This window comes from Neoarius graeffei, chromosome 23 (genome assembly GCF_027579695.1).
Source record: "Neoarius graeffei isolate fNeoGra1 chromosome 23, fNeoGra1.pri, whole genome shotgun sequence".
Classification (NCBI taxonomy): domain Eukaryota; kingdom Metazoa; phylum Chordata; class Actinopteri; order Siluriformes; family Ariidae; genus Neoarius; species Neoarius graeffei.
Genome location: NC_083591.1, coordinates 21,123,053 through 21,148,563, shown reverse-complemented (window position 1 = coordinate 21,148,563; position 25,511 = coordinate 21,123,053). Strand labels below are relative to the sequence as shown.

Genomic DNA, 25,511 nt, shown 5'->3' with positions numbered 1-25,511 from the left:
ATGAAACCCTGACAGGAACCAGACTCAAAGGGAACCCAGCCTCATTTGAATGATAACAGATAGCGTGATTATAAATAACGTGCTTCTATAAGTGTGTCCTATATGGTCAAAAAGTGCAATTGTGTAACCAGGAAATTCATTATCGTTTTAACATGAAGTTGAGGTTATCAATTGTTGGTGACTTGAGTGCAAGACTGCTCATGACAACTGCAGTCCTAATTTTATCATGGCAACTGTAATCCGAAGCCATTGTAGCAAAACTAAGTGTCCACAGCCATCTTCTAAGTGCATCTTTAGACTGTCCATGTGGGGCCATCCTCAACAGAATAAAAAGCTCATATAATAGGTTATAAAATGCTCTTTTATGAGGGAAAATTGAAATTTTAGTCTCAGCAGTGGGGGCAAAATACAGCTAGAATTGCTCAGTTTGTGATAAAAGCATGAAACTTGGCACAACTATTCTCCAAAGTATACTGAATTTGGCCAGGGGCGGTGCCATTGAATCCACCAGATTCCTTAGCGATGCTTGTTAAGGAAACTTATTTACCCTAACAACCAGACCCGTTGCAACAAGGTAGGCAGACTTGGCAATTGCCTAGGGCCCCAGCCCTCGAAGGGCCCCCGCTGCCAAACGACTGGTTATGTATTCAATAGCAATGACAACTTTTTGAGCGCGGCAGCGCAGCGCCTAATGACACTTGTTGAAATACCCTAGTTCCAAGGGGGGGGCCCTAATGCACAACAGCGCCTCCCTACATGCTTTGGCCAAAAAGTGCAATGACAATTTATTGTCAACCCCTCAATGCCCATCTCCGTCCAGTCAAGTGGTTGCAGAGCTCCGTGGCAAAAAAAAATGAAGCGAAATTACCCCTCAGGGAGCCAGAAGAGTTCTGTGGTCAAACGAATCAAAATTTGAAGTTCTTTATGGAAATCAGGGACACCGTGTCATTCGGACTAAAGAGGAGAAGGTTGACCCCAGTTGTTATCAGCGCTCAGTTCAGAAGCCTGCATCTCTGATGGTATGGGGTTGCATTAGTGCATGTGGCATGGGCAGCTTACACATCTGGAAAGACACCATCAATGCTGAAAGGTATATCCAGGTTCTAGAGCAACATATGCTCCCATCCAGACGACGTCTCTTTCAGGGAAGACCTTTCATTTTCCAACATGACAATGCCAAACCACATACTGCATCAATTACAGCATCATGGCTGCATAGAAGAAGGGTCTGGGTACTGAACTGGCCAGCCTGCAGTCCAGATCCCATAGAAAACATTTGGCGCATCATAAAACGGAAGATATGACAAAAAAGACCTAAGACAGTTGAGCAACTAGAATCCTACATTAGACAAGAATGGGTTAACATTCCTGTCCCTAAACTTGAGCAACTTGTCTCCTCAGTCCACAGACATTTATAGACTGTTGTAAAGAGAAAAGGGGATGTCTCACAGTGGTAAACATGGCTTTGTCCCAACTTTTTTGAGATGTGTTGTTGTCATGAAATTTAAAATCCCCTAATTTTTCTCTTTAAATGATACATTTTCTCAGTTTAAACATTTGATATGTCATCTATGTTCTATTCTGAATAAAATATGGAATTTTGAAACTTCCACATCATTGCATTCCATTTTTATTTACAATTTGTGCTTTGTCCCAACTTTTTTGGAATCGGGGTTGTATATGTCCTTACCATGAACCGCCTTTCAAAAGAAAGTCACAATCTCCCCTGCATGTGCAGTAAACAGGGCACTTTAAATCCACTCATACACATTTGCAGTCTCCACATCTGCTCCTACATGTACATTTCAGCAGCTATGGGTAGGATGCACTGGCTTCTGGCAAGATTGTACAAAGCGGTCTCAAGTCAAGTTTATTTGTATAGCGCTTTTAACAATAAACATTGTTGCAAAGCAGCTTTACAGAATTTGAACGACTTAAAACATGAGCTAATTTTATCCCTAATCTATCCCCAATGAGCAAGCCTGTGGCGACGGTGGCAAGGAAAAACTCCCTCAGACGACATGAGGAAGAAACCTCGAGAGGAACCAGACTCAAAAGGGAACCCATCCTCATTTGGGTGATTACAACAGTTTTAACAGTTTTAACATGAAGTCAGGTTTGTTGATGTTATAACAAGTCTTCCAAGTCTGATGGAAACTGGAGTGCAAAACTGTTCATGACAACTGCAGTCCTAAAGTTAGCAAGTCAACTGTAGTCCTCAGTCATAAAAGCATTACTGTAAGTGTCCAGAGCATCTTCCAAGTGTGACTTTCAATTGTCCACATGGGGCCGTCCTCCACAGGAGCGATGTGATGAGATTCCAACCAGAAGTAGGGCATCAGGATGGATCTGCAGGTCTGAGGAGCAGAAGAGGTCAGCATCTCGATCTCAGGATTGACATGTAATTCAGAGGGACAGATGGGGGGAGAGAGAGAGAGAGAGAGAGAGAGAAAACACAGGTTGTTAGGTATGCCCAATGTCATCTGATAAGTAGGAACAGTATACATTTTGCGCTGAGTGCAAGCAGGGACTCCGTCAAAACTAACTATGACAGCATAACTAAAAGGGGAGAGCCAGAAGGTAACACAGGCATGAGGGCACCCAGGGAAATAAAGCAGCAGCCACTACACCGTCAACAAACTCGAGTGAGCAAGCGAGTGGGGACTGACAGCATCCATACATCCCAGTTTACCAAAACACTCTATGTCTGAGGACCCTCCAGATCTACTCCTTTCTCTCCTACACACTATTAACAAAAGGCTTGACTAAACAGATATGTTTTCAGCCAAGACTTAAATGCTGAGACTGTGTCTGATTCCTAAACACTACTTGGAAGGCTGTTCCATAACTGTGGGGCTTTGTAAGAAAAGGATCTGCCCCCTGATGTAGCCTTTACTATATGAGGTACCAGCAGATAGCCTGCACCTTTTTACATTTTTTTTAAAGATTTTTTTGGGGGGCTTTTTTCATCTTTTTTTTTTTATTGGATAGGACAGTGTAGAGACAGGAAATGAGCTCGAAAGAGAGACAGGGAGGGATCAGGAAATGACCTCAGGTCGGAATCAAACCCGGGTCCCCAGATTTATGGTATGGCGCCTTAGTCGACTGAGCTACGGCGCCTCCAGCCTGCACCTTTTGATCTAAGTAGGTGCGGTGGGTCATAAAGGACCAGAAGTTCGCTCAGGTACTGTAGCGCAAGACCATTCAGTGCTTTAAAGGTCAATAGTAGTATTTTATAAACAATACAAAATTTGATTGGGAGCCAGTGCAGTGTGGATAAGACAGGAGTAATGTGGTCATATTTTCTAGTTCTAGTAAGGACTCTTGCTGCTGCATTTTGAACTAACTGGAGCTTGTTTATGCACTTATTGGAACATCCAGACCAGGGCCATGCAAAGACCTTTGGAGGGGCAGGGGCTCAACATTCAAAAAAGGGCACTTGGAACAAATTTTTCACACAAGTTAACTTTATTCAAAACTATTCAGCCTTAAGTTTTCGAAGCTGCTAGAATATGTTATTAACGCCGTCGTTCAAACTAAAGTTTCCGAATCTGCCACGTTAATGAAATGGATGGAGCAAACGGTTTAAATATAGCCTAGGTGGCTTCATTAAATGATAAACAACCCTACGCATTTACTGTTGTGTTCTAAGCTGCACAATATTGCATGTTCAGATAAGAAATGAAAGGAGACTTTCAGTGTGACCTTACCATGCCGTTCCTCGCACTGTCTCCAACTGTCAACCGCCTGCATGCGCTTTCTGCACGGAGGTTCACTGAATGCATGACGTCACGGATTGATGCCCGCATTTACATAGAAAAACGTTATTTTATAAATCTATAATTTCATATATTATTGTCAAATTGTAGAGAATATTGATGTTGGAGCTAACTTATCTTTTACAAATATTAAAAAAAAAAACCAACAACAAAACAGTCCCTATGAAAAGGGCACTTTGGACAGCAAACAGAAAAGGGGCAGGGGCTAGAGCACCTGTAGCACCGGTTCATTGCACGTGGGTGATCCAGACAGTAAGGCATTACAATAATCCAACCTGGAGGTAACAAAAGCATGAACCAGTTTTTCTGTGTCGTGTAGTGACATTAAATTTCTTATCTTAGCAATATTTCTGAGATGAAAGAAAACTAATGTGATTGATGTGAGTTTCGAATGAAAGACTGGGGTCAATAATCACCCCGAGGTCTTTTACTGCTGCATGTGAAGAAACAGAAAGGCCATCCAGAGTTACTATGTAATCAGAAAGCTTACTTCTAGCTGCATGTGGTCCTAGTGTAAGTACTTCAGTCTTGTCAGAGTTAAGCAGAAGGAAGTTAATAAGCATCCAGTGTCGAATGTCCTTTACACATTCCTCAATTCTATTAAGCTGGTGTCTCTCATCTGGTTTTGCAGAAACATACAACTGTGTGTCATCAGCATAACAGTGGAAACTAATACCATGCTTATGAATAATATCACCCAGAGGTAACATACTGTATATAAAGAAAAAAGCAGTGGACCTAAGACAGAACCTTGTGGAACACCAAACTTTACCTCACTATGTCTAGAAAAATCACCATTTACATCAACATACTGATAGTGATCAATTAAATAAGACCTGAGCCAGGAGAGGGCCGTTCCCTTAACTCCCACAACATTTTCTAGTCTATCCAGAAGAATGGAATGATCAATGGCATCAAATGCTGTACTAAGGTCAAGCAACACAAGCAGCAAGACAAAGCCCTGATCAGACGCCAACAGTAGGTCGTTTACTACTTTAACCAGAGCTGTCTCTGTGCTATGATGAGGTCTAAATCCTGACTGATACATTTCATGTATCTGTGCCACAGCTTTTTCAAGGATCTTGGAGATAAAGGGGAAGTTTGATATTGGTCGATAATTGAACAGCTGACAGGGATCAAGGTCAGATTTTTTTAAATCAGGGGTTTGATAACTGCTAGTTTAAAGGATTTGGGTACATAGCCAATCCTAAGAGAAGAATTTATTATTTTTAGAAGCAGTTCAATTACTTCAGGCATTATCTGTTTGAATAGACGTGTAGGTAAGGGATCTAGTACACAAGTTGAAGATTTTAATGCAGAGATTAATGAAAGTAATTCGATTTCTCTAAGGGGAGTAAAACATTCTAGTTGCTGATCTGATACAGCATTGTATCAGATCTATTGTCATTGAAAAAATTCATGAAGTCATTGCTATTACATACTGCAGGTGTGCATGTGTCTATAGTGGTCTTTTTCTGGTTAATTTTGCGACAGTATTAAATAGGAATCTAGGATTATTTTTGTTATCTTCTATTCGGGAGGAGAGATATGTTGATCTAGCAGCACTAAGTGCTTTTCTATATTTCAGAAAGCTCTCCTTCCAAGCTAATTTGAATGCAACCAATTTTGTTTGACACCATTTACGTTCCAATTTTTGAGTGGTCTGTTTTAAAGTGCGAGTGTCATCGTTATACCAGGGTGCTAATTTTTTTCTCTCTGATCATTTTCCTTTTAAGAGGAGCTACATTATCTAAAGTATAGCGGAACGTTGACTGTTCAATTGTATTCAGTTGCCTGATAAAGTTCTGCAGAGGCTGACAGTGACCCAATCAAAGTTGATAACTGGGAGATCATTTATAAAGCTCTGTGCAGTAGTTGACGTGAATGTACGTTTAATACAGTAGCGAGGTGAGGTGGATATATTATTACTCAGACATATTTTGAATGAGATGAGATAATGATCTGAGAACTTCAGACTGTGGAAGTGTGACTATATTTTCTATATTTAACCCAAATGTTAGTATTAGATCGAGAGTGTGACCACCATTATGGGTCGGTCCTATGACACTCTGATTAACCCTACTGAATCTAAAATGGACACAAACGCTGTTTTCAAAGGGTTATCAAAGTGAATATTAAAATCTCCGACAACTAAAGCTTTTTTCTAAGGAAATAACCAGGTCTGAGATAAAATCTGCAAATTCAGAAAGAAACTCAGAATATGGCCCCGGGGGCCTGTAAATAATAAGTAACGGAATTAACTGAGTAGACTTCTTTTTCGAGGCTACATGCATTATATTCATATGAAGAACTTCAAATGTATTAAATTTATAACCAGGTTTGTATGTTACACCAAGATAATCATTATAAATATCCACGATGCCTCCTCCTCTGCCAGTTAGACGAGGTATGTAACCAGAGCATTTTTTAACATAGTTACTGGGAGACCAAATGGTAAGACATAACTTGTTTAATGTCTTGTGTTTAAGGTTGGTGTACAGTACTTGTTTAATGAGACCAAATGGTCTCCCAGTGGCCAGATTTGGTCTCCTAGTCAATGCCAAACCAGCTTCACTGGGAGACCAAATTTTAAACCAAGTTATGTCTTATCATTTGGTTCAATCAGTTGCAATTAATTAACCAAGTACCATGTAAGTATACATTTAACAAGGAAAACTTGGCACTGCATTAACTATGCTGATATTATGCTGGCTGAAACGAGGATTCGTAATGCGGCAATTTGCATCACAGAATATGCCGCAGTGGTGCAGCTGCATGGACTCTGGGGCCTGTGATTGTATTGCCCAGACCAGTTGGTCTCCTAGTGGAAAAATCCTTAAAAAATGCTCTGTATGTAACTGTATATAACAGTTAGGCTGGTGTATATAACTGTATCCAGGAGGACTAGCGTCATTTAATGCTATATATTCAGTTGGCTTAATCAATGTTTCAGTTAAACACAGTACATTAAACTCCTGATCAGTTCATTAACCATTAGCGCTTTAGATGTAAGAGATCGAATATTTAATAGCCCCATCTTTAGATCAAAGGTGCTGGCAGCGGCTGTACAGTTAGTATGATCTAATTTTATATTTATTAGGTTACTGGAACAAACTCTCTGAGTATGTCTACTTTTTTTTTAGCTCGGGGAACAGACACAGTCTCGATGTAGTGGACCCTGATTGACGACTCTGTGCAGCTAGTAGACAGTTGGTTTAGCCTGGTCGTCTGCTCCCTGGCCTTGGCTCTGGATTGTCAGAAGTTAAGTAGACCTTGGTCTCCACTGTTCTGGGTAAGTCCATCCTCACTCAGCAGGAGATGGCAACTGACAATATGGTGTTGTAATATGGTAATAACCTGACAATATTAATGTTACATTAATGTTATTTAGCAGACATTCTTATCCAGAGTGATGTACAACATACCTCCCCATACCCTGGGGAGAAGTTGTGGTGACCTTTTGGTCCCAAAGCTGCTTCTCTAACCATTAAACCATGGCATCCCCTGTAGTGTCCACCTTGCAATACTGCTCTCCTAATATGTTGCTTTAGGGTCACTTTGGTGGGAGGAAGAGCGGACATCTGGCACCCTTTTGTGCATGAATAGAAGCTTTCTGACTTCGCTGATTGAGGCACATGTCCATGTCCTATCATACAGAAGGATGATCAAGTATTCCAGAGAAGTTTCGGTCTCTTCAGATATTTGCTCTGGTGCATTGTAAAACTCACAGAACGCCCTGGTGAATTCATCATGCATCTTCCAAACTTTCCATGCAGTTTTTTTCCCCACTTGTGCAAACTGGGACACCATGTCACAGCCTGTGAAGGTGTGAACCATCGGAAGTGCTAATGACTTGTGTAAGCCAATTGAGGCACATATCTGGTGAGCTGGCATGTAGTGAAGTTCCTTACCAGTTCCGAATGCAATCCATAGTTCGATCTTTCCAAGCTGCTGCACAGCTGCTATCGCAAGCACAACACCATCGGTATCAACTGTCCAAATAAGGATCTTGTCAAAGCCCTGCATGACAGCACCAGCAACGTGAACCATAATCCTGGAATCTGCTTCATGATTGCAGGGAGCCAGATTTTTTCTGTCTCTTGTAGGTACATAAAAAAACATTCACACCACTGGTAACAACAATGGACTGGTCTACTGATGCACTTGCCATCAATTCCTGGTTCAAAAGTTTAAACAACTCTTCTAGTGGGGAACCATAACTCAATTTCTCAAAAAAAAAATTTTTTTTATACATTTTATGCATTTTGTGATAAAAGCATCAAATTTGGCACACATATGGAGAAACACATTACATAGAATTCTGGATATTGAGCCATGGGACATATTCATCATGGTGGCCATTTGCCAATATGGCTGCCAGCGGCGTCTCATTTCTCACTATTACGCTTATCTAAGACATAGTTATTGGCATGTATATGCCATATTTTACCTGAATATAATTTTTTTTGCTTGATAAATCAGTAACTAAATCAAATCAAATCAAGTTTATTTGTATAGCGCTTTTAACAATAAACATTGTTGCAAAGCAGCTTTACAGAATTTGAACGACTTAAAACATGAGCTAATTTTATCCCTAATCTATCCCCAATGAGCAAGCCTGTGGCGACGGTGGCAAGGAAAAACTCCCTCAGACGACATGAGGAAGAAACCTCGAGAGGAACCAGACTCAAAAGGGAACCCATCCTCATTTGGGCAACAACAGACAGCCTGACTATAATATTAACAGTTTTAACAGGTATAACCCTCAACTGTCCTCATGGGGCCGTCCTTTACAGGAGCGGTGCAATAAAACTCCGACCAGACACAGGGCACCAGGACGGATCAAGCAGGTCCGAGGGGCAGAAGAGGCCAGCATCTCAATCCCAGGATCAACATGTAACTCAGAGGGACAGATTGGGGGGGGGAGAGAAAGAAAACACGTTGTTAGGTATGCCCTAAAAATGACAAGTATTAAATCTGTGTGGTAGGCTCGCAGAGACGAGAGTCTTTACATCAGGCATAACACACAACAATTGCATGTTAATATGGTAAAATATATCATGACCTGCTCTGGCTGGATGCTTGATTGGGTGATGGGAGCACACTCCTCAGCAATGATGAGATGCAGCTGGGAGCCTTAGGGCTGGCCAAGACAATTCAGTTACATTTCACCAGGTCTGGGACATGCGACAGAATGTCTGACGGCCGATTCCCTGCAGGCTACGATAGCCAGTCGAGGTCTCCACCCTCTCCACCAAAAGATTTCCTGTTGACTCCATGTAACTCAGAGGGACAGATTTGGGGTGGGGGGGAGGGAAAGAAAACACAGGTGGTTAGGTATGCCCAATGTCACCTGAATAAGTAGGAACAGTATACATATTGCACCGAGTACAAGCAGGGACTCCGGCAACTAACTATGACAGCATAACTAAAAGGAGAGAGCCAGAAGGTAACACAGGCATGAGGGAGCCCCGGGACATAAAGCAGCCAGCCACTACACCGTCAACAAACTCGAGTGAGCAAGCGAGTGGGGACTGACAGCATCCATACATCCCAGTTTACCAAAACACTATGTCTGAGGACCCTCCAGATCTACTCCTTTACCTCATAAACACCATTAACAAAAGGCTTGACTAAACAGATATGTTTTCAGCCTAGACTTAAATGCTGAGACTGTGTCTGATTCCCGAACGTTACTTGGAAGGCTGTTCCATAACAGTGGGGCTTTGTAAGAAAAGGCTCTGCCCCCTGATGTAGCCTTCACTATACGAGGTACCAGCAGATAGCCTGCACCTTTTGATCTAAGTAGGCGTGGCGGGTCATAGAGGAGCAGAAGTTCACTCAGGTACTGTGGTGCGAGACCATTTAGTGCTTTAAAGGTCAATAGTAGTATTTTATAATCAATACGAAATTTGATTGGGAGCCAATGCAGTGTGGATAAGACAGGTGTGATGTGGTCATATTTTCTAGTTCTAGTAAGGACTCTTGCTGCTGCATTTTGAACTAACTGGAGCTTGTTTATGCACTTATTGGAACATCCAGACAGTAAGGCATTACAATAATCCAACCTGGAGGTAACGAAAGCATGGACTAGTTTTTCTGCATCATGCAATGACATTAAATTTCTTATCTTTGCAATATTTCTGAGATGAAAGAAAGCTATCTGGGTGATGTTATCAATGTGAGTTTCGAATGAAAGACTGGGGTCAATAATCACTCCGAGGTCTTTTACTGCTGCACGTGAAGAAACAGAAAGGCCATCCAGAGTTACTGTGTAATCAGAAAACTTACTTCTAGCTGTATGTGGTCCTAGTACAAGTACTTCAGTCTTGTCAGAGTTAAGCAGAAGGAAATTAATAAGCATCCAGTGTCTAATGTCCTTAACACATTCCTCAATTCTATTAAGCTGGTGTCTCTCATCAGGTTTTGCAGAGACATACAACTGTGTGTCATCAGCATAACAGTGGAAACTAATACAATGTTTACGAATAATATCGCCCAGAGGTAACATATATAGAGAAAAAAGCAGTGGACCCAAGACAGAACCTTGTGGAACACCAAACTTTACCTCGGTACGTCTAGAAATATCACCATTTATATCAACATACTGATAACGATCAGTTAGATAAGACCTGAGCCAGGAGAGGGCCATTCCCTTTACTCCCACATTTTCTAGTCTATCCAGAAGAATGGAATGATCAATGGTATCAAATGCTGCACTAAGGTCAAGCAACACAAGTAGCGAGACACAGCCCTGATCAGACGCCAACAGTAGGTCGTTTACTACTTTAACCAGTGCTGTCTCTGTGCTATGATGAGGTCTAAATCCTGACTGATGCATTTCATGGATGTTATTCCTATGCAAATATGAGCATAACTGCTGTGCCACAGCTTTTTCAAGGATCTTGGAGATAAAGGGGAGGTTTGATATTGGCCGATAATTGGACAGCTGACAGGGATCAAGGTCAGGTTTTTTAATCAGGGGTTTGATAACTGCTAGTTTAAAGGATTTGGGTACATAGCCAATCATAAGAGAAGAATTTATTATTTTTAGAAGCGGTTCAATTACTCCAGGCATTATCTGTTTGAATAGATGTGTCGGTAAGGGATCTAGTACACAAGTTGAGGCTTTTGATGTAGAGATTAATGAAAGTAATTCAGTTTCTTTTAGGGGAGTAAAACATTCTAACTGATGATCTGATAGAGTTATATTGTTAACTACAAGGTCACTTTCATTGTCTAACCTTAAATTAGTAGTTTGAATTTTTTGTCGGATATTCTCAATTTTGTCATTAAAAAATTCATGAAGTCGTTGCTACTACATACTGCAGTTGTGCATGTGTTGATAGTGGACTTATTCCTGGTTAATTTTGCTACAGTATTAAATAGGAATCTAGGATTATTTTTGTTATCTTCTATTAGGGAGGAGAAATATGTTGATCTCGCAGCACTAAGAGCTTTTCTATACTTCAGGAAGCTCTCCTTCCAAGCTAATTTGAACACTACCAATTTTGTTTGACGCCATTTATGTTCCAATTTTCGAGTGGTCTGTTTTAATGTGCGAGTGTCATCATTATACCAGGGTGCTAATTTTTTGTCTCTGACCATTTTCCTTTTTAGAGGAGCTACATTATCTAAAGTATGGCAGAATGTTGACTCTAAGCATTCAGTTGCCTGATCAAGTTCTGCAGGGGCTGACAGTGACCCAATCAAAGTTGACAGCTCTGGGAGATCATTTATAAAGCTCTGTGCAGTAGTTGACGTGAAAGTACGTTTAATACAGTAGCGTGGTGAGGTGCATATATTATTACTCAGACATATTTTGAATGAGATGAGACAATGATCTGAGATAACTTCAGACTGTGGAAGTATGACTATATTGTCTACGTTTAATCTGAATGTTAGTATTAGATCAAGGGTGTGACCACCATTATGGGTCGGTCCTATGACATTCTGCTTAATCCCGACTGAATCTAAGATGGACACAAACGCTGTTTTTAAAGGGTCTTCTGGGTTATCGAAGTGAATATTAAAATCTCCGACAACTAAAGCTTTGTCTAAGGAAATAACCAGATCTGAGATAAAATCTGCGAATTCAGAAAGAAACTCAGAATATGGCCCCGGGGGCCTGTAAATAATAAGCAATGGAATTAACTGGGTAGACTTATTTTTCGAGGCTAAATACATTATATGAGTATGAAGAACTTCAAATGTATTAAATTTATAACCAGGTTTGTGTGTTACACCTAGATAATCGTTATAAATAACCGCGACGCCGCCTCCTCTGCCAGTTAGACGAGGCTGGTGTATATAACTGTATCCAGGAGGACTCGCTTCATTTAATGCTATATATTCATTTGGCTTAATCCATGTTTCTGTTAAACACAGTACATTAAACTCAGTAATGAGTTCATTAACCATTAGCGCTTTAGATGTAAGAGATCTAATATTTAATAGCCCCACCTTTAGATCAAAGGTGCTGGCAGCAGCTGTACAGTCAGTATGATCTAATTTTATATTGATTAGGTTACTGGAACAAACTCTCTGAAAATTTCTACCTTTTTGTTGAGCTCGGGGAACAGACACAGTCTCGATGTAGTGGGCCCTGAGTGACGACTCTGTGCAGCTAGCAGACAGTCGGTTTAGCCTGTTCATCTGCTCCCTGGCCTTGGCTCTGGATTGTCAGAAATTAACTAGGCCTGTTCTGAGACTATGACCTATGCTGCAGGAAATGAGAGCAGCACCTTCCCGAGTGGGATGGATACCGTCCCGCCCTAACAGGCCAACAGTGCCCTCAAAATTAGCCCAATTATCTATAAAGCCCACACTGTTTTCAGAGCACCACCTGGACAGCCAGCAGTTCAGCGACCATAACCTGCTGTAAGCTACATTGCCACGCCGCATTGGGATGGGGCCAGAGCATACTACAGCAACTAATCCTGGTGTAGACCAACATGGCAGCCAAACATGTTTTCATGAGGTTTTAATAGAATTACATTGTAGAATTAGACTCATTTAGGGATAGCAGCAAGCCCAAAGTACAGGCTTGTATCTTCTTTAATATCCTTAGTTTGTATCAGCAGGGAAGTAAAGATAAAACAAAAAAAAATGAGCAGTAGCATTTCACAAAGTGTTACTGGTGATTTGTATGAGCACTCCCCCTCACATACACACAGAGCTGTTCATTCAAGTGCAGCTTTTCTGCATTTACAGTGCTTCCTACAACCCGCCTTGCACTTGCATGACAGCAGCTCATAGCAAGCATGTGATGCCTCTTGGAGTCTTGTCCAGTGTGGTTCACCTCAGGATTTCTCCTCAAACCCCAATTGGTTGGTGAAGGCAGCACTGGTGCTGGCAGTAGGGCCTGCCCCCACACATGGCCATCCTGGTAGGTAGCTCTCTTGACATGTTTCTCCAGTGCTGCCTTTGTAGGTGGGATGAACTGCACATTGTGTTTTTGTGCAAACAGTTTCTTTCATGGCTTGTCAACATCTGTACATGTGCTGGTACAGCAAGATGACAATCTGAACAATTGTGTCCATGGCACTGTCTGGTATGACATCTGGTGCAGAGGACAGCTTCAGCAGTTCTGTAGTCAGCTCAGGCAGATCAGCCCATATTGCCCAGGCAGTCTTCTTGCCATGCCCCACAAAACTAGACACAGTGTTGCACCCAGTCAGCGCATGGAACATCGGTAGGCCACATGCCTTTTCCAGTCCTAAACCCACTGCCAGTTCATGGGCTGCCAAATACCTGAACCTCTTGCCAGTTCTGAATGCCAGCCACAGTTCATCTTCAGGCAGGAGATCTTGGGCCACAGACACAGCCAGCACCACAACATCAATGTCAACGGTCTGGATCAGTATCTTGTGATGACTGTGCTTGGATGTGTGGAGTGCATGCAGTAACCTGTGGGTGTCAGCTTTCTCGTAGTTGCATGGAGTAAATGAGGCCAGATCTAGCAGTGCCAGCTTGCTGAGGACTGCTTCACTCTCAGTGATGACAAGCTGCTTATGTTCCTGGATAAGCCACATGAGGAGAGTTTCTGACAGCAACCCGTCTGCCTCTGCCCTGCCCTCGCTTCTCTCATGCTCTAGCCTTCAGCAAATCCTCAATATAGCAGTTCCAGACCAGATCCAGGCGAGACACAGTTTGAAGCTTTGTGGCCATGTAGGGGATGACAACCTCTTGGGTGTACTCAGCAAAGTTCTTGGCTGTAGCTGGCTTCAGCCTCTGAACGATGGCTGCCCAATCAAGAACAATGCAGGTGGCTTCAGGCACCTTAGATCTAGCAGGAGATGGGTCTTCTAAGCAAAAGAGATCACTCTTTAAACCTAGACAGAAATTCACTCCATCAGGTAAGGCTGGGGGACAAGCCTGATTTTCATGCCGAAAGAACTCATTGAGGTTTCCATCCCTTGTCTGGCATGTGATGTACAGCCTTGAGAAGAGTTCCCTGTCCTTCTTAAAAGAAATGAGCTGCTGCTTTCCTCTGGTCACTTTTCTCACAGCAGAGGTTCTGAAAACTGTCAGCTTGTTTCTTTGTATGACACAATCTATTGGCTTTGTTCTTTCCAGCAGGCATTCTCTAGTGAAGGCTTCAAACTGCTCTTGGTCAATCTGCTTTACCTTGCAGACCACCTTGACTCCACCTTGACTGCAAAGGGCCCAGGGATTTCCTCTGAGTCAAGAACAGTCAAATTCTTGCTTTCTTCCTCAGTGGGGTTGCCAAGGTCTTCCAACACAGTCACAAGGGAGGGGACATCCTTGGTGAACGACACCTGCACACTTGGTGTTTGATCATGGTGACAGGTGTCTTGTCTTCCCCAGTTCTGGAGGTCCTTTTCAAACTCCTCTATGCACCAGGCAACTTCAGGTCCAGATATCATCCATTGCTGCAGTGAGACCAGAAGGTCTCCTGGTCTCAGGTAGCTCCACCATCTCCTTTGATGCAGGCATTGTTCTGTTCATGAGCCTGGTTTGTTGGGATGGAGGAGAAAATATTCTTCATCATCTACACAGTGAAGCCGCTGGCTCTGAACTGCCTTGCCACATCATGGTGCTTGCTTGCAAGTACTTTTGGATTCAGAGAGATTGTTTTTCATTATTCTGAATACTATGTTTTCCAACAAAAATATGGCCTTATTGATCTACAATATAAAAATATAATGTTTAGTCAGTCCAAGCATTCTATCTACAGTTCTAAGATCAATCATTTGGGATAATGGATCACAGTCAGAAAAAAATTAATCATGGTGGTGGCCATTTTGGAAAATGGCTGCCATGGCCGCCATGATGAACATTTCGAGTGGCTCAATATTCAAATTTATATGTCTCTCTACAAGTGTGCCAAATTTGGTGCTTTTATCACAAAATGCACAATTGTTTTGGTATGCTGCCTCACTATTCCTTGTTGCTACTGATCCGAAGGAACTGCTGCTAGTTTTTTGGTATGGGGCTGGAAATGTGTACATGTGCATTGACAATGACCCATAGCATGTTTGTCTCTTCTCTGTGTCTTCAGACTGTTTAATTATTGATCCCAGACAATATCTACTCTTTGAGCCTGATTCTGTCCCTCATGTCAAAAGAGAGCAAACACCTTGGAGCTATAATCGGAAAATATCTTGCAACCTTGGGGTCTAAGGATGTTTACTAGTACAGCACCATCCATGAGGTTTACTTCCATTTCTTGCCTCATGTCATGTGTAGATGCTATTATTAAGAGCAATGTTGTTGATTAGTAAAATATGCATGTAGGCACCATATGATCTGGTTGCTAAGGAAAATATGTTGCCTAGCAACTGTTGCTATGCTAAATAAAGCTGATAGGTGCTTCAAAGTGATGTTAGTATTAATTTTTATGCATATTGAAATAGAATGATATTGCTTATCAAAATTAGTACGCATGAACCCTATAGCATGGTTACTAAGGAAAATACATTACTGAGTAACCATTGCTATGGTATGTGCTGTTGGTAAGCACTTCAATTTAACACTACTATGAAGATTGTTATGGATATGAAAAAAAAATGTTATTGATGCATAAAATTTGTATGCAGGCATCCTATGTTCTAGTTGCTAAGGAAAATATGTTGCCTAAAGACTATTGCTATGCATTTAGCAGTTTCCATTGGCACCACCCCTGAAACTGTTTAGAATGATGTGGTGAATGTCTGTGACAAATTTCATGCTTTTATCATTATGTGAGCAATTTTTGCACCCATTGCCTAGACTATTTAAAACAAAAAAATCATTTTTTCATGAGTATCCCATTATTAAACAACATGCTTCATCTTTACACTTACTCTGTCTATAGATACCCACCAGTTAAATACGTCACTCCACAGGTGAAACATATCAGGCAAGTTCCTCTCCAGACAGGAGGAAGTCAATAGAATGCCCTGTAGGACATAAATAGTTATAAAACAGTTTGCAGATAAGATTGAAGACTCCTGTTTTTTTTTTTTTAATTAAATAAAAGCGTGTGTCAAAGTAAAAAATTAATTGGGAAACCACCATGGTTTCATTTTCATAACACGAAGGAGAGGCCACTAAAAGAAGAAGCAGCCTTTGTCACATATACATTACAGGACTCGGAAATTATTTTCTTTGCATATTCCAGCTTGCTAGGAAACTGGGGTCAGCCATTATGCCCCTGGAGCAGAGAAATGGCCTTAAAGGTCATAGGCAATGGTCCGAGGTGAAACATAGAATATCAACTTTGTCTAGAAGAACGACCCAAAAAGTGAATTCAATTTTCCTAGTGTTTAGTTTGCACCCTAAAATTGAATAAAACAGTTAAAATATACTGTTTTGCCCAATTTCCGAAGGTTTGTTTACATCTCACTTATACTTATACTCACTTTTACCGCCAGGGGACAGTTGTCGTGACGTCATTTAACCCAAACAGACGGGGAGCAGCTCTGTGTTTACCTGCGAACCAAGCACACGTGTACGGACTTTGGTTGTGAAAGGTTGTGTAAAATGTCTGAAAGCAATAGCGATTTTGAAGTAGGAACTCTCCAAATTGAATATCGAGAGGTGAAACCATGTATATATGAACCTATGGCCGTTGTGAAGCAATCGGTGAATGTGGCTCACTGGGTTGACCGTGCGGCCTCGGAATCAGACAGCGACTTGGCCAACTCTGATCACAGTGACCCCGGACCTCAACAAGACTCGCGCCCAAATGATTTATCCTGGTAGTTATGATAAATTCCTACTTTCGGTGTAATACTAAATAAGAGCCCTTTTGAAGAATAATTAAACCGCCCTCCCTAGTGGATATAGGTAACGATTACTTGACAGTGCGCCAGTAGGCCACATTAGCCTGCCATCCGCGGCATTATACTATTTATAGCCTACTCTAAGCGAGGAAATATCCCTTTGTCTCATTTTCTCTTTCGGAAAAAGCCAACCCTCTTGCTCCGCCTCTTTTCCTTTTTCGGAAAAAGCCAACCCATTCGCTCCGCTTCTTCTCCTTTTTCGGAAAAAGCCAACCCACTCGCTCCGCCTCTTCTCCTTTTTCGGAAAAAGCCAATCCTCTTGCTCTGCCTCTTCTCCTCTTCCGGAAAAAGCCAATCCACAATCTCTCTGCCTCTTCTCCTCTCTCGGAAAAAGGTAAAAACTTTTTCCTGAACCGGTCCCGTTGTTACAGTTCACTGCACAACTATAAGGCATGGTTTTTCTTTGGAAATTCCTGAACGCACATCTGCACTCAAGCCGAACGGCAATGTAAGTAAATGGAAGTGGACTCAACTCAAGCAGTTTATTTGGCTTAAATGATGTCACGTGCCGAGTGGTCACTAAAATCGCCAAACAGAAATTTGCCGCGATCCGTGCTAACTTATTTTAATTATTACTTATTAACAATACTTCTTGGGATCAGAAGAAAATTACAGAGGTTTTTTTTAACATATAAAGTTTCAAATGTGCATAAAATTAAAACCGTTGCTTATGAGCTTTAAGGACCTTGCTCAAGGGCCCAACAGTGGCAGCTTGGTGGTGCTGGGGCTTGAACCCCTGACCTTCTGATCAGTAACCCAGATCCTTTAACTACTGAGCCACTACTGGCTTTCATGCTTCTGCAATAAAGTGTTCTGTTTGAAATACTTAATTATTTGTCTAGTAATAGTAAGACAAACTGATGTATTTCTATTATAATTGCAATGGCAGGTCACCACTTATAGTAGATAAAGTATATACACCCCTGTTAAAATGTCAGGTTTTTATGAAGTAAATATATGAAGCAAAGAGAAATCATGTCTGAACATTTTTCACCCTAAACGTGAAATTACAACATTCAAATATTAAGTGAAAACAATTTTAAGGCAAAATAGGAAAAATTAAAAAGTTGCAATAACCTGATAAGTGCCCAAGTATGCACACACTTAAAAGTGGGGGTGTAGTTTTGTTCAGAATGAACCAATCACATTTAATCTCATGTTCAAAAGCAATTATCACACCATCAATGAAATTATTCTGATTAATGCCAAATAAAGATAAACTATGGAATTTTCTTGACATCATATTGGTTTCATCTGACTGCTGAAGCCATTGTCCGCAAAGTGCTTACAAAGCCTGTATGGTAGCTTACTTGTCAAATGATAGCAACCAGGAGAGGGGTGTAAATGAATTTCTAAAATATTAGGATTACCATGGAACACAATGAAGGCCATCATCAACAAGTGGGGAAAATGGAGCACCACAGTGACATCACAGAAGATCCCTCCAAAATTTTAGGACAGGGGTTTTCAAAGTGTGGGAGAGTCAGACCCCCCTCGGAGAGCAAATAAACAGCGCCCCCCCCTACAATTTTTGTTGTTGCTATACTTAATGTTCCATTCATATTTTTAAAAAATGGTTGTTGTACACATTTTATTTTTTTTATTTTTCACATTTTAAACATCTGTGCTTTTTAAAACATCTTGTTTTACACATTTTAAACATCTGTGCTTTTTAAAACATCTTGTTTTACACATTTTAAACACCTCATAGCATCGTTAGCTAGCATCTCTTGGCAGACAACACACTGGCAGTGGAGCATCTTCAGATCCAGTCCATGAAAATCCAAACTTTAAATAATCGTGGTCATACTTCCTTCTTTTTTCAGTCCCCCCCCAGGATTCCGCGGGCCTTTTTTGTGATTGTTGTGGGCTAAAATGTCTGATGTTGCGGGGGTTTTCCAAAAAATTGCGATGAAAATTGCAGTGTTTTTTAGGTTTTTGTTGCGATTACATTGCGGGAGGAAGTGAAAGTTGCGAGAAATTGTTGCGATTTTCTCTTTTTGTGATTAAAATTGAGTGATATGTTAAATATTGTTATTACTGAAAAACTATTGATTAAAAAAAACAAAGACACTGAGAAATGGTCCTATAAACAACTTTACCAATATAAAAGATTACCCGGACTACAAAAATGCAGAAAAATAGGCTTTACTTATCCAAATGCACCTGTTGGTTCAAAAGTTAAAGTGCATAGAACCTCACAGCACAACATGAAGTTACCTTAAAATATAATATAAATGCCTCAGCTTTCATGTAAGAAAAAAAAACTATTAATACTAGTACTGTGTGCAGGCAGTCTTTCCTGAAGACTAAATTAAACAACTATAAACTAATAAAATAAATGTCTCAGGCTTCATAGAAGAAAAAAAACAATTTGAACAGAATCTCACAGTATGATGCTGAAGCTGCCTAAACAATGGAAAATAAAATACCATTTTGGCAAAAATGTTGGCATCCATTAATTTCTTGTATTAAGTAAAAAAATAATGTAAAGTGCACACAGTCCTTCACTGTAAACATAACACACTTTCAGTAACAGAATTTAAGCCTACATAAACACTGACTCGCACATGCAGTGTTGCCAGATACTACTGACGTTTTCCAGTCCAAAATATGTTCAAAACCCGCCAAAATGCACTTGAAACCGCCCAATCTGGCAACACTGCGCGCATGCTGCTTCTCTTGAACGTATACACGGAAGTAAGGCGGAAGGTAGTTTGTCGATGTCACCTCAAGATGACGCCAACGATTGGTCAAATTTGCGGGAAAGTTGCGGTGATTGGATATAATTGCAACACCGCCCTGAATTCGCGGGGATTGTTTGAATTTGCATTGAAGTTGCAAATCGCAACATCCTGGAGGCTCTGTTTTTTTGCTTGGCCCAGACTCTGTCTCCTCACTCACTGTAGCTTTAGGTACTAAAAATCGATCCATTTTGTCTCTGGTAAAGGCTAGCTGAAGTTCGCTAAATGTCCGCAATAGTAACTTATTCTGGTTTATTTTTCCTCACGTTGCGCCCCCCCTGAAGAACTCTGGTGCCCCCCAGGGGAGGCGCGCCCCACACTTTGAAAAGCCCTGTTTTAGGACAAGCCAAAAACTTACCAGGGAGGCTGCCAAGAGACCAGTGGCAACATGAAAGGAACTGCAGGAATATCTGACAAATACTGATTACTCTCTGCATATGACAATCTCTCATTCTTCACATGTCTGGGCTATAGGGGCCTTTTCTCATGACATCATTGTAACTGTAGATTTCTTTATCCGGCCATATTGTTAGGCAAACTTTGTATTTGACAATGACTGGCACAAGTGTATGTGAGTGATTGTAAGCCTAATTCAGTAAACATCTACAGAAAACTTGTAGAAGTTGCATCTAAAAGAACAATGCCAGAGACCTGTCATGATTTTGAATGTAATAACAGATGTGGAGATAAGCCTGGTTTAACTGCTTTCCGGCGAACACAAAGATGAGAAAAATGGCAAGCTGCAGTTAAATGGGAAGACTGGATGCCAACAAAGCATTCCCATGTGTGTGTGGAGGAAATTTTATATCAGGTTAGTATGAAAGCTCTGTGCAATATTAAAATGTATATCTGGATGTGGGCTTTAGACATGATGTATTTTATTAGACCTAATGCTTGGCTGGACTTGCAGCATGTTTGTTATGTACTGATAATGTAGACTAGGCTAAACAACATAAAATATGCTAGATCTAGGCCCTGGCTTGATTATTACTATTAGAAGTTCATGTTTGAGATTACCTTTGTCATAATAAGGCATTTTTCTTTATCAGGAATTTCCCATAACATTCCGGTATGCACGAAACCTACCTCGAAATATTGGTAGGCATCTGCACTTTCGTATGCTTTTAACATCTCTCCAGTGTATTTAGAAGTCCCCAATACTAAATAGTCAGGATATCGTAGTATCCCAAATCCAGTAGCTGATTTGCCGTACACTTTTCAAATGGAATAAATACATTTGTGGGTAAATTAAGAAAAAGCATTTATTTTTGTCACATGTACACTCAAGCACAGTGAAATTCCTCCTCTGCATTTAACCCATCTGAAGCAGTGAACACATGCACACAAGTGAGCAATGAGTGCATGTGGACATGCATGTGCACACCCACAGCAGTGGGCAGAATAAATAATAAATAAATACGTTTGTGAGTAAATTATATGGCTCTGTGATGCTTGCACATTTAAGCTTTTGGATATAACGCAATCTGCTAGTATAATATAAATTTTAATCATGTCAGAGGGATTGTACTGACTAAAGTCATCTCAATTTTAATTACCAATTGTGACTATCTTTCTTTGTATGGTGGACACTGCATCACAAACAAAAATCTATGATGTCAGTGAAAGGCTGTCTAGACAGAAGCCCTTTCTCACAAAAAATATCCAAGCCCAACTAAATCACCCGAAACAATGTGTTATGGTCTGATAAGAAAAATTCCAAAAGGTATAATCTCTACAGGGTCGCAGGCAAGCTGGAGCCTATCCCAGCTGACTACAGGCGAAAGGCGGGGTACACCCTGGACAAGTCACCAGGTCATCACAGGGCTGACACATAGACACAGACAACCATTCACACTCACATTCACACCTACGGTCAATTTAGAGTCACCAGTTAACCTAACCTGCATGTCTTTGGACTGTGGGGGAAACCGGAACACCCGGAGGAAACCCACGCGGACACGGGGAGAACATGCAAACTCCACACAGAAAGGCCCTCGCCGGCCACGGGGCTCGAACCCGGACCTTCTTGCTGTGAGGCGACAGCGCTAACCACTACACCACTGTGCCACCCCAAAAGGTATAATAATTCCATAATTCCAAAAGATATGCTTTGTGCAAAAAAGCACATTACTAAAAGAATACCATACCCAAGGTGAAGCATGGTGGTGGTAGCATTATGCTTTACAGCTGCTTTTCTTCAGCCAGAACTGGGGTTTTGATCAAGATGGAGGAAATCACCACAATACGAGCATGATAATGACCCAAAGTCTAAATCAACAAAGGACTGGCTTAACCAAAAGAAAATCAGATGTTTTTGAATGACCTAGCCAGACCCCAGACCTGAATCCAACTAAAAATCTATGTGGTGACCTAAAGCAAGCTGTGCACAGGAGATGCACAATTTGATGGCTCTAGAATGATTCTGGAACAAAGAGTGGGAAAATATTGCTATGTCAAGATGTGCCACACTGATCGACTCTTACTCAAAATTTTCTTAGAGCAGTGTCATAAAATCAAAAGGTGCTTCAACAAAGCATTAATAAGTGCATACTTATGTAACTTATTGTAAGTTTTCTATTTTTTTCTCTAAAAATTGTTTTTCACTTCATTTATATTCTTTGCAATTTCACAATAAAGGTAGGAAAAGTTCTGAGAATTTTCTTAGTTTAATTTTTTTTACAACACAAAAAGCTGCCATTTTAACAGGGGTGTGTAGACTTTTTATATCCATTTAATCTGATGAGAATTATCAGTGTTTTATTTTACACCTTTAAGTTCTCAAATAGTTATACCACTTGCCCTCAACTCTACCATTCTACTAAATTTAGATATAAAATCATGTCTGTTTACTTTCTATGCTATTAAAGGCAAGATAGGTAATTTATTTTAGAAGCATTTTTTGTTACATTTCTTGAAATCCTCTTTACATTCTGACAGCAATGAATAAATCAAATGCTCTGACAACAAAAAGGAAAAAAAGTATCATCTGTGGCAGTCACAGAGCTGTAAAAAGCTTGGGTTGTCTACCTACCTGCCTGCATGCACTTTGCCCGTGTGCACATTGCATGTAACCAGAGTCTTCCACAAGGCTAGGCAGACATATTGCTAAAGCTAGCGAGCTAGTTGACAGTTGTGGTTGCTAACAATAGCCACTGTCTTTTGTTCTTTCGCAGTGGAGTGGAAAAGGTATATCTGATTAACACAAATTAACATATACACAGTGACAGGAGCAGACAGGGTTTTTTTTTTTTACTCCTGCAAAGGAGTATGAGTACAGCAGACGATCACATCAGGATCCACTCATGTCCGTCAAGAACAGGAATCTGACGCTAGAATGGGCACAGCACAGGTTCACCTAATTTGATCAGTTCAAAATTGGAAAAAGAGCAGATGAAAACCACTAGATTGAATTGCTGACAAAAACTCGATTGGGTCCATGGATTCATGGTGATGACCACAAATTCTGACCCTACCATCTGCATGTCGCTGCAGAGCTCAAGATTCATCAGACCAGGCAACCTACGGTATTTTTCAATCTGTGCAGTTTCAGTGAAGATTGCTCACTTTTAGATGACCTTAGGAGCAAAGGACAAGACCACACACAAGCTCTGCTGAGCAAGTGCATGGAAGTTTTGACCGCTAATGGGATATTATTAAGGGATGGAAACACTTTGAGGAATTCTTTACTTTAGTGGACATACCCTCCCTTTAGGAGGTAGTGTCAGAAGTCCCTGGTGCCTGTGGTTACCTTGCCACGATACATCTTTATAATGGCAAAGCTGCAGGGGTAGATGAAAGTTGGCTCGTGATGGCACTAGATATTTTGGGGTTGTGTGATAAGTACAGTGGTGCTTGAAAGTTTGTGAACCCTTTAGAATTTTCTATATTTCTGCATAAATATGACCTAAAACATCATCGGATTTTCACACAAGTCCTAAAAGTAGAGAAAGAGAACCCAGTTAAACAAATGAGACAGAAATATTATACTTGCTCATTTATTTATTGAAGAAAATGATCCAATATTACATATCTGTGAGTGGCAAAAGTATGTGAACCTTTGCTTTCAGTATCTGGTGTGACCCCCTTGTGCAGCAATAACTGCAACTAAATGTTTGCGGTAACTGTTGATCAGTCCTGCACACCAGCTTGGAGGAATTTTAGCCCGTTCCTCCATACAGAACAGCTTCAACTCTGGGATGTTGGTGGGTTTCCTCACATGAACTACTCACTTCAGGTCCTTCCACAACATTTTGATTGGATTCAAGTCAGGACTTTGACTTGGCCATTCCAAAACATTAACTTTATTCTTCTTTAACCATTCTTTGGTAGAATGACTTGTGTGCTTAGGGTCGTTGTCTTGCTGCATGGCCCACCTTCTCTTGAGATTCAGTTCATGGACAGATTTCCTGACATTTTCCTTAAGAATTCGGTGGTATAATTCAGAATTCATTGTTCCATCAATGATGGCAAGCCATCCTGGCCCAGATGCAGCAAAACAGGCCCAAACCATGATACTACTACCACCATGTTTCACAGATGGGATATGGTTCTTATGCTGGAATGCAGTGTTTTCCTTTCTCCAAACATAACGCTTCTCATTTAAACCAAAAAGTTCTATTTTGGTCTCATCCGTCCACAAAACATTTGTCCAATAGCCTTCTGGCTTGTCCACATGATCTTTAGCAGACTGTAGACAAGCAGCAATGTTCTTTTTGGAGAGCAGTGGCTTTCTCCTTGCAGCCCTGCCATGCACACCATTGTTGTTCAGTGTTCTCCTGATGGTGGGCTCATGAACATTAACATTAGCCAATGTGAGAGAGGCCTTCAGTTGCTTAGAAGTTACCCTGGGGTCCTTTGTGACCTCGCTGACTATTACACGCCTTGCTCTTGGAGTGATCTTTGTTGGTCGCCCACTCCTGGGGAGGGTAACAATGGTCTTGAGTTTCCTCCATTTGTACACAGTCTGTCTGTCTGTGGATTGGTGGAGTCCAAACTCATTAGAGATGGTTTTGTAACCTTTTCCAGCCTGATGAGCATCAGCAACACTTTTTCTGAGGTCCTCAGAAATCTCCTTTGTTCGTGCCATGATACACTTCCACAAACATGTGTTGTGAAGATCAGACTTTGATAGATCCCTGTTCTTTAAATAAAACAGGGTGCCCACTCACACCTGATTGTCATCCCATTGATTGAAAACACCTGACTCTAATTTCACCTTCAAATTAACTGCTAATCCTAGAGGTTCACATACTTTTGCCACTCACAGATATGTAATATTGGATCATTTTCCTCAATAAATAAATGACCAAGTATAATATTTTTGTCTCATTTGTTTAACTGGGTTCTCTTTATCTACCTTTAGGACTTGTGTGAAAATCCGATGATGTTTTAGGTCATATTTATGCAGAAATATAGAAAATTCTAAAGGGTTCACAAACTTTAAGCACCACTGTACATCTCTTCAGTGTTGCACGGAAATCTGGCATAGCACCTTCAGGCTAGCAAACTCGGATGGTGGTCCCTATTTTTAAGAAAGTTTTTTTTGACAAAATGCTCCATTTAGATCAGTCAGACCCAGGGAAGACTCAGAACTTGCTGATAATCTCAGTTTGCTCTCACATACATATATAAAGCAGTCTTTAAATTGATAATGTAAATATTATTTAAATTAGTTGTCCCTTCCTCCAACCAAAAATAAT

At 40.8% G+C, this 25,511-nt stretch overlaps 1 protein-coding gene across 9 annotated transcripts in view; it reads right to left on the bottom strand.

Moving 5' to 3' along the window:
• The window catches only part of pitrm1 (pitrilysin metallopeptidase 1), a 333,676-nt gene that overhangs the window by 23,603 nt on the left and 284,562 nt on the right, over positions 1–25,511 (bottom strand). For all 9 annotated transcript variants that reach the window (XM_060905918.1, XM_060905920.1, XM_060905919.1 and 6 more), the window contains one exon: positions 16,107–16,183. In XM_060905918.1, the coding sequence (XP_060761901.1) occupies positions 16,107–16,183 (77 nt within the window). The remainder of the gene's footprint in view (positions 1–16,106; positions 16,184–25,511) is intronic.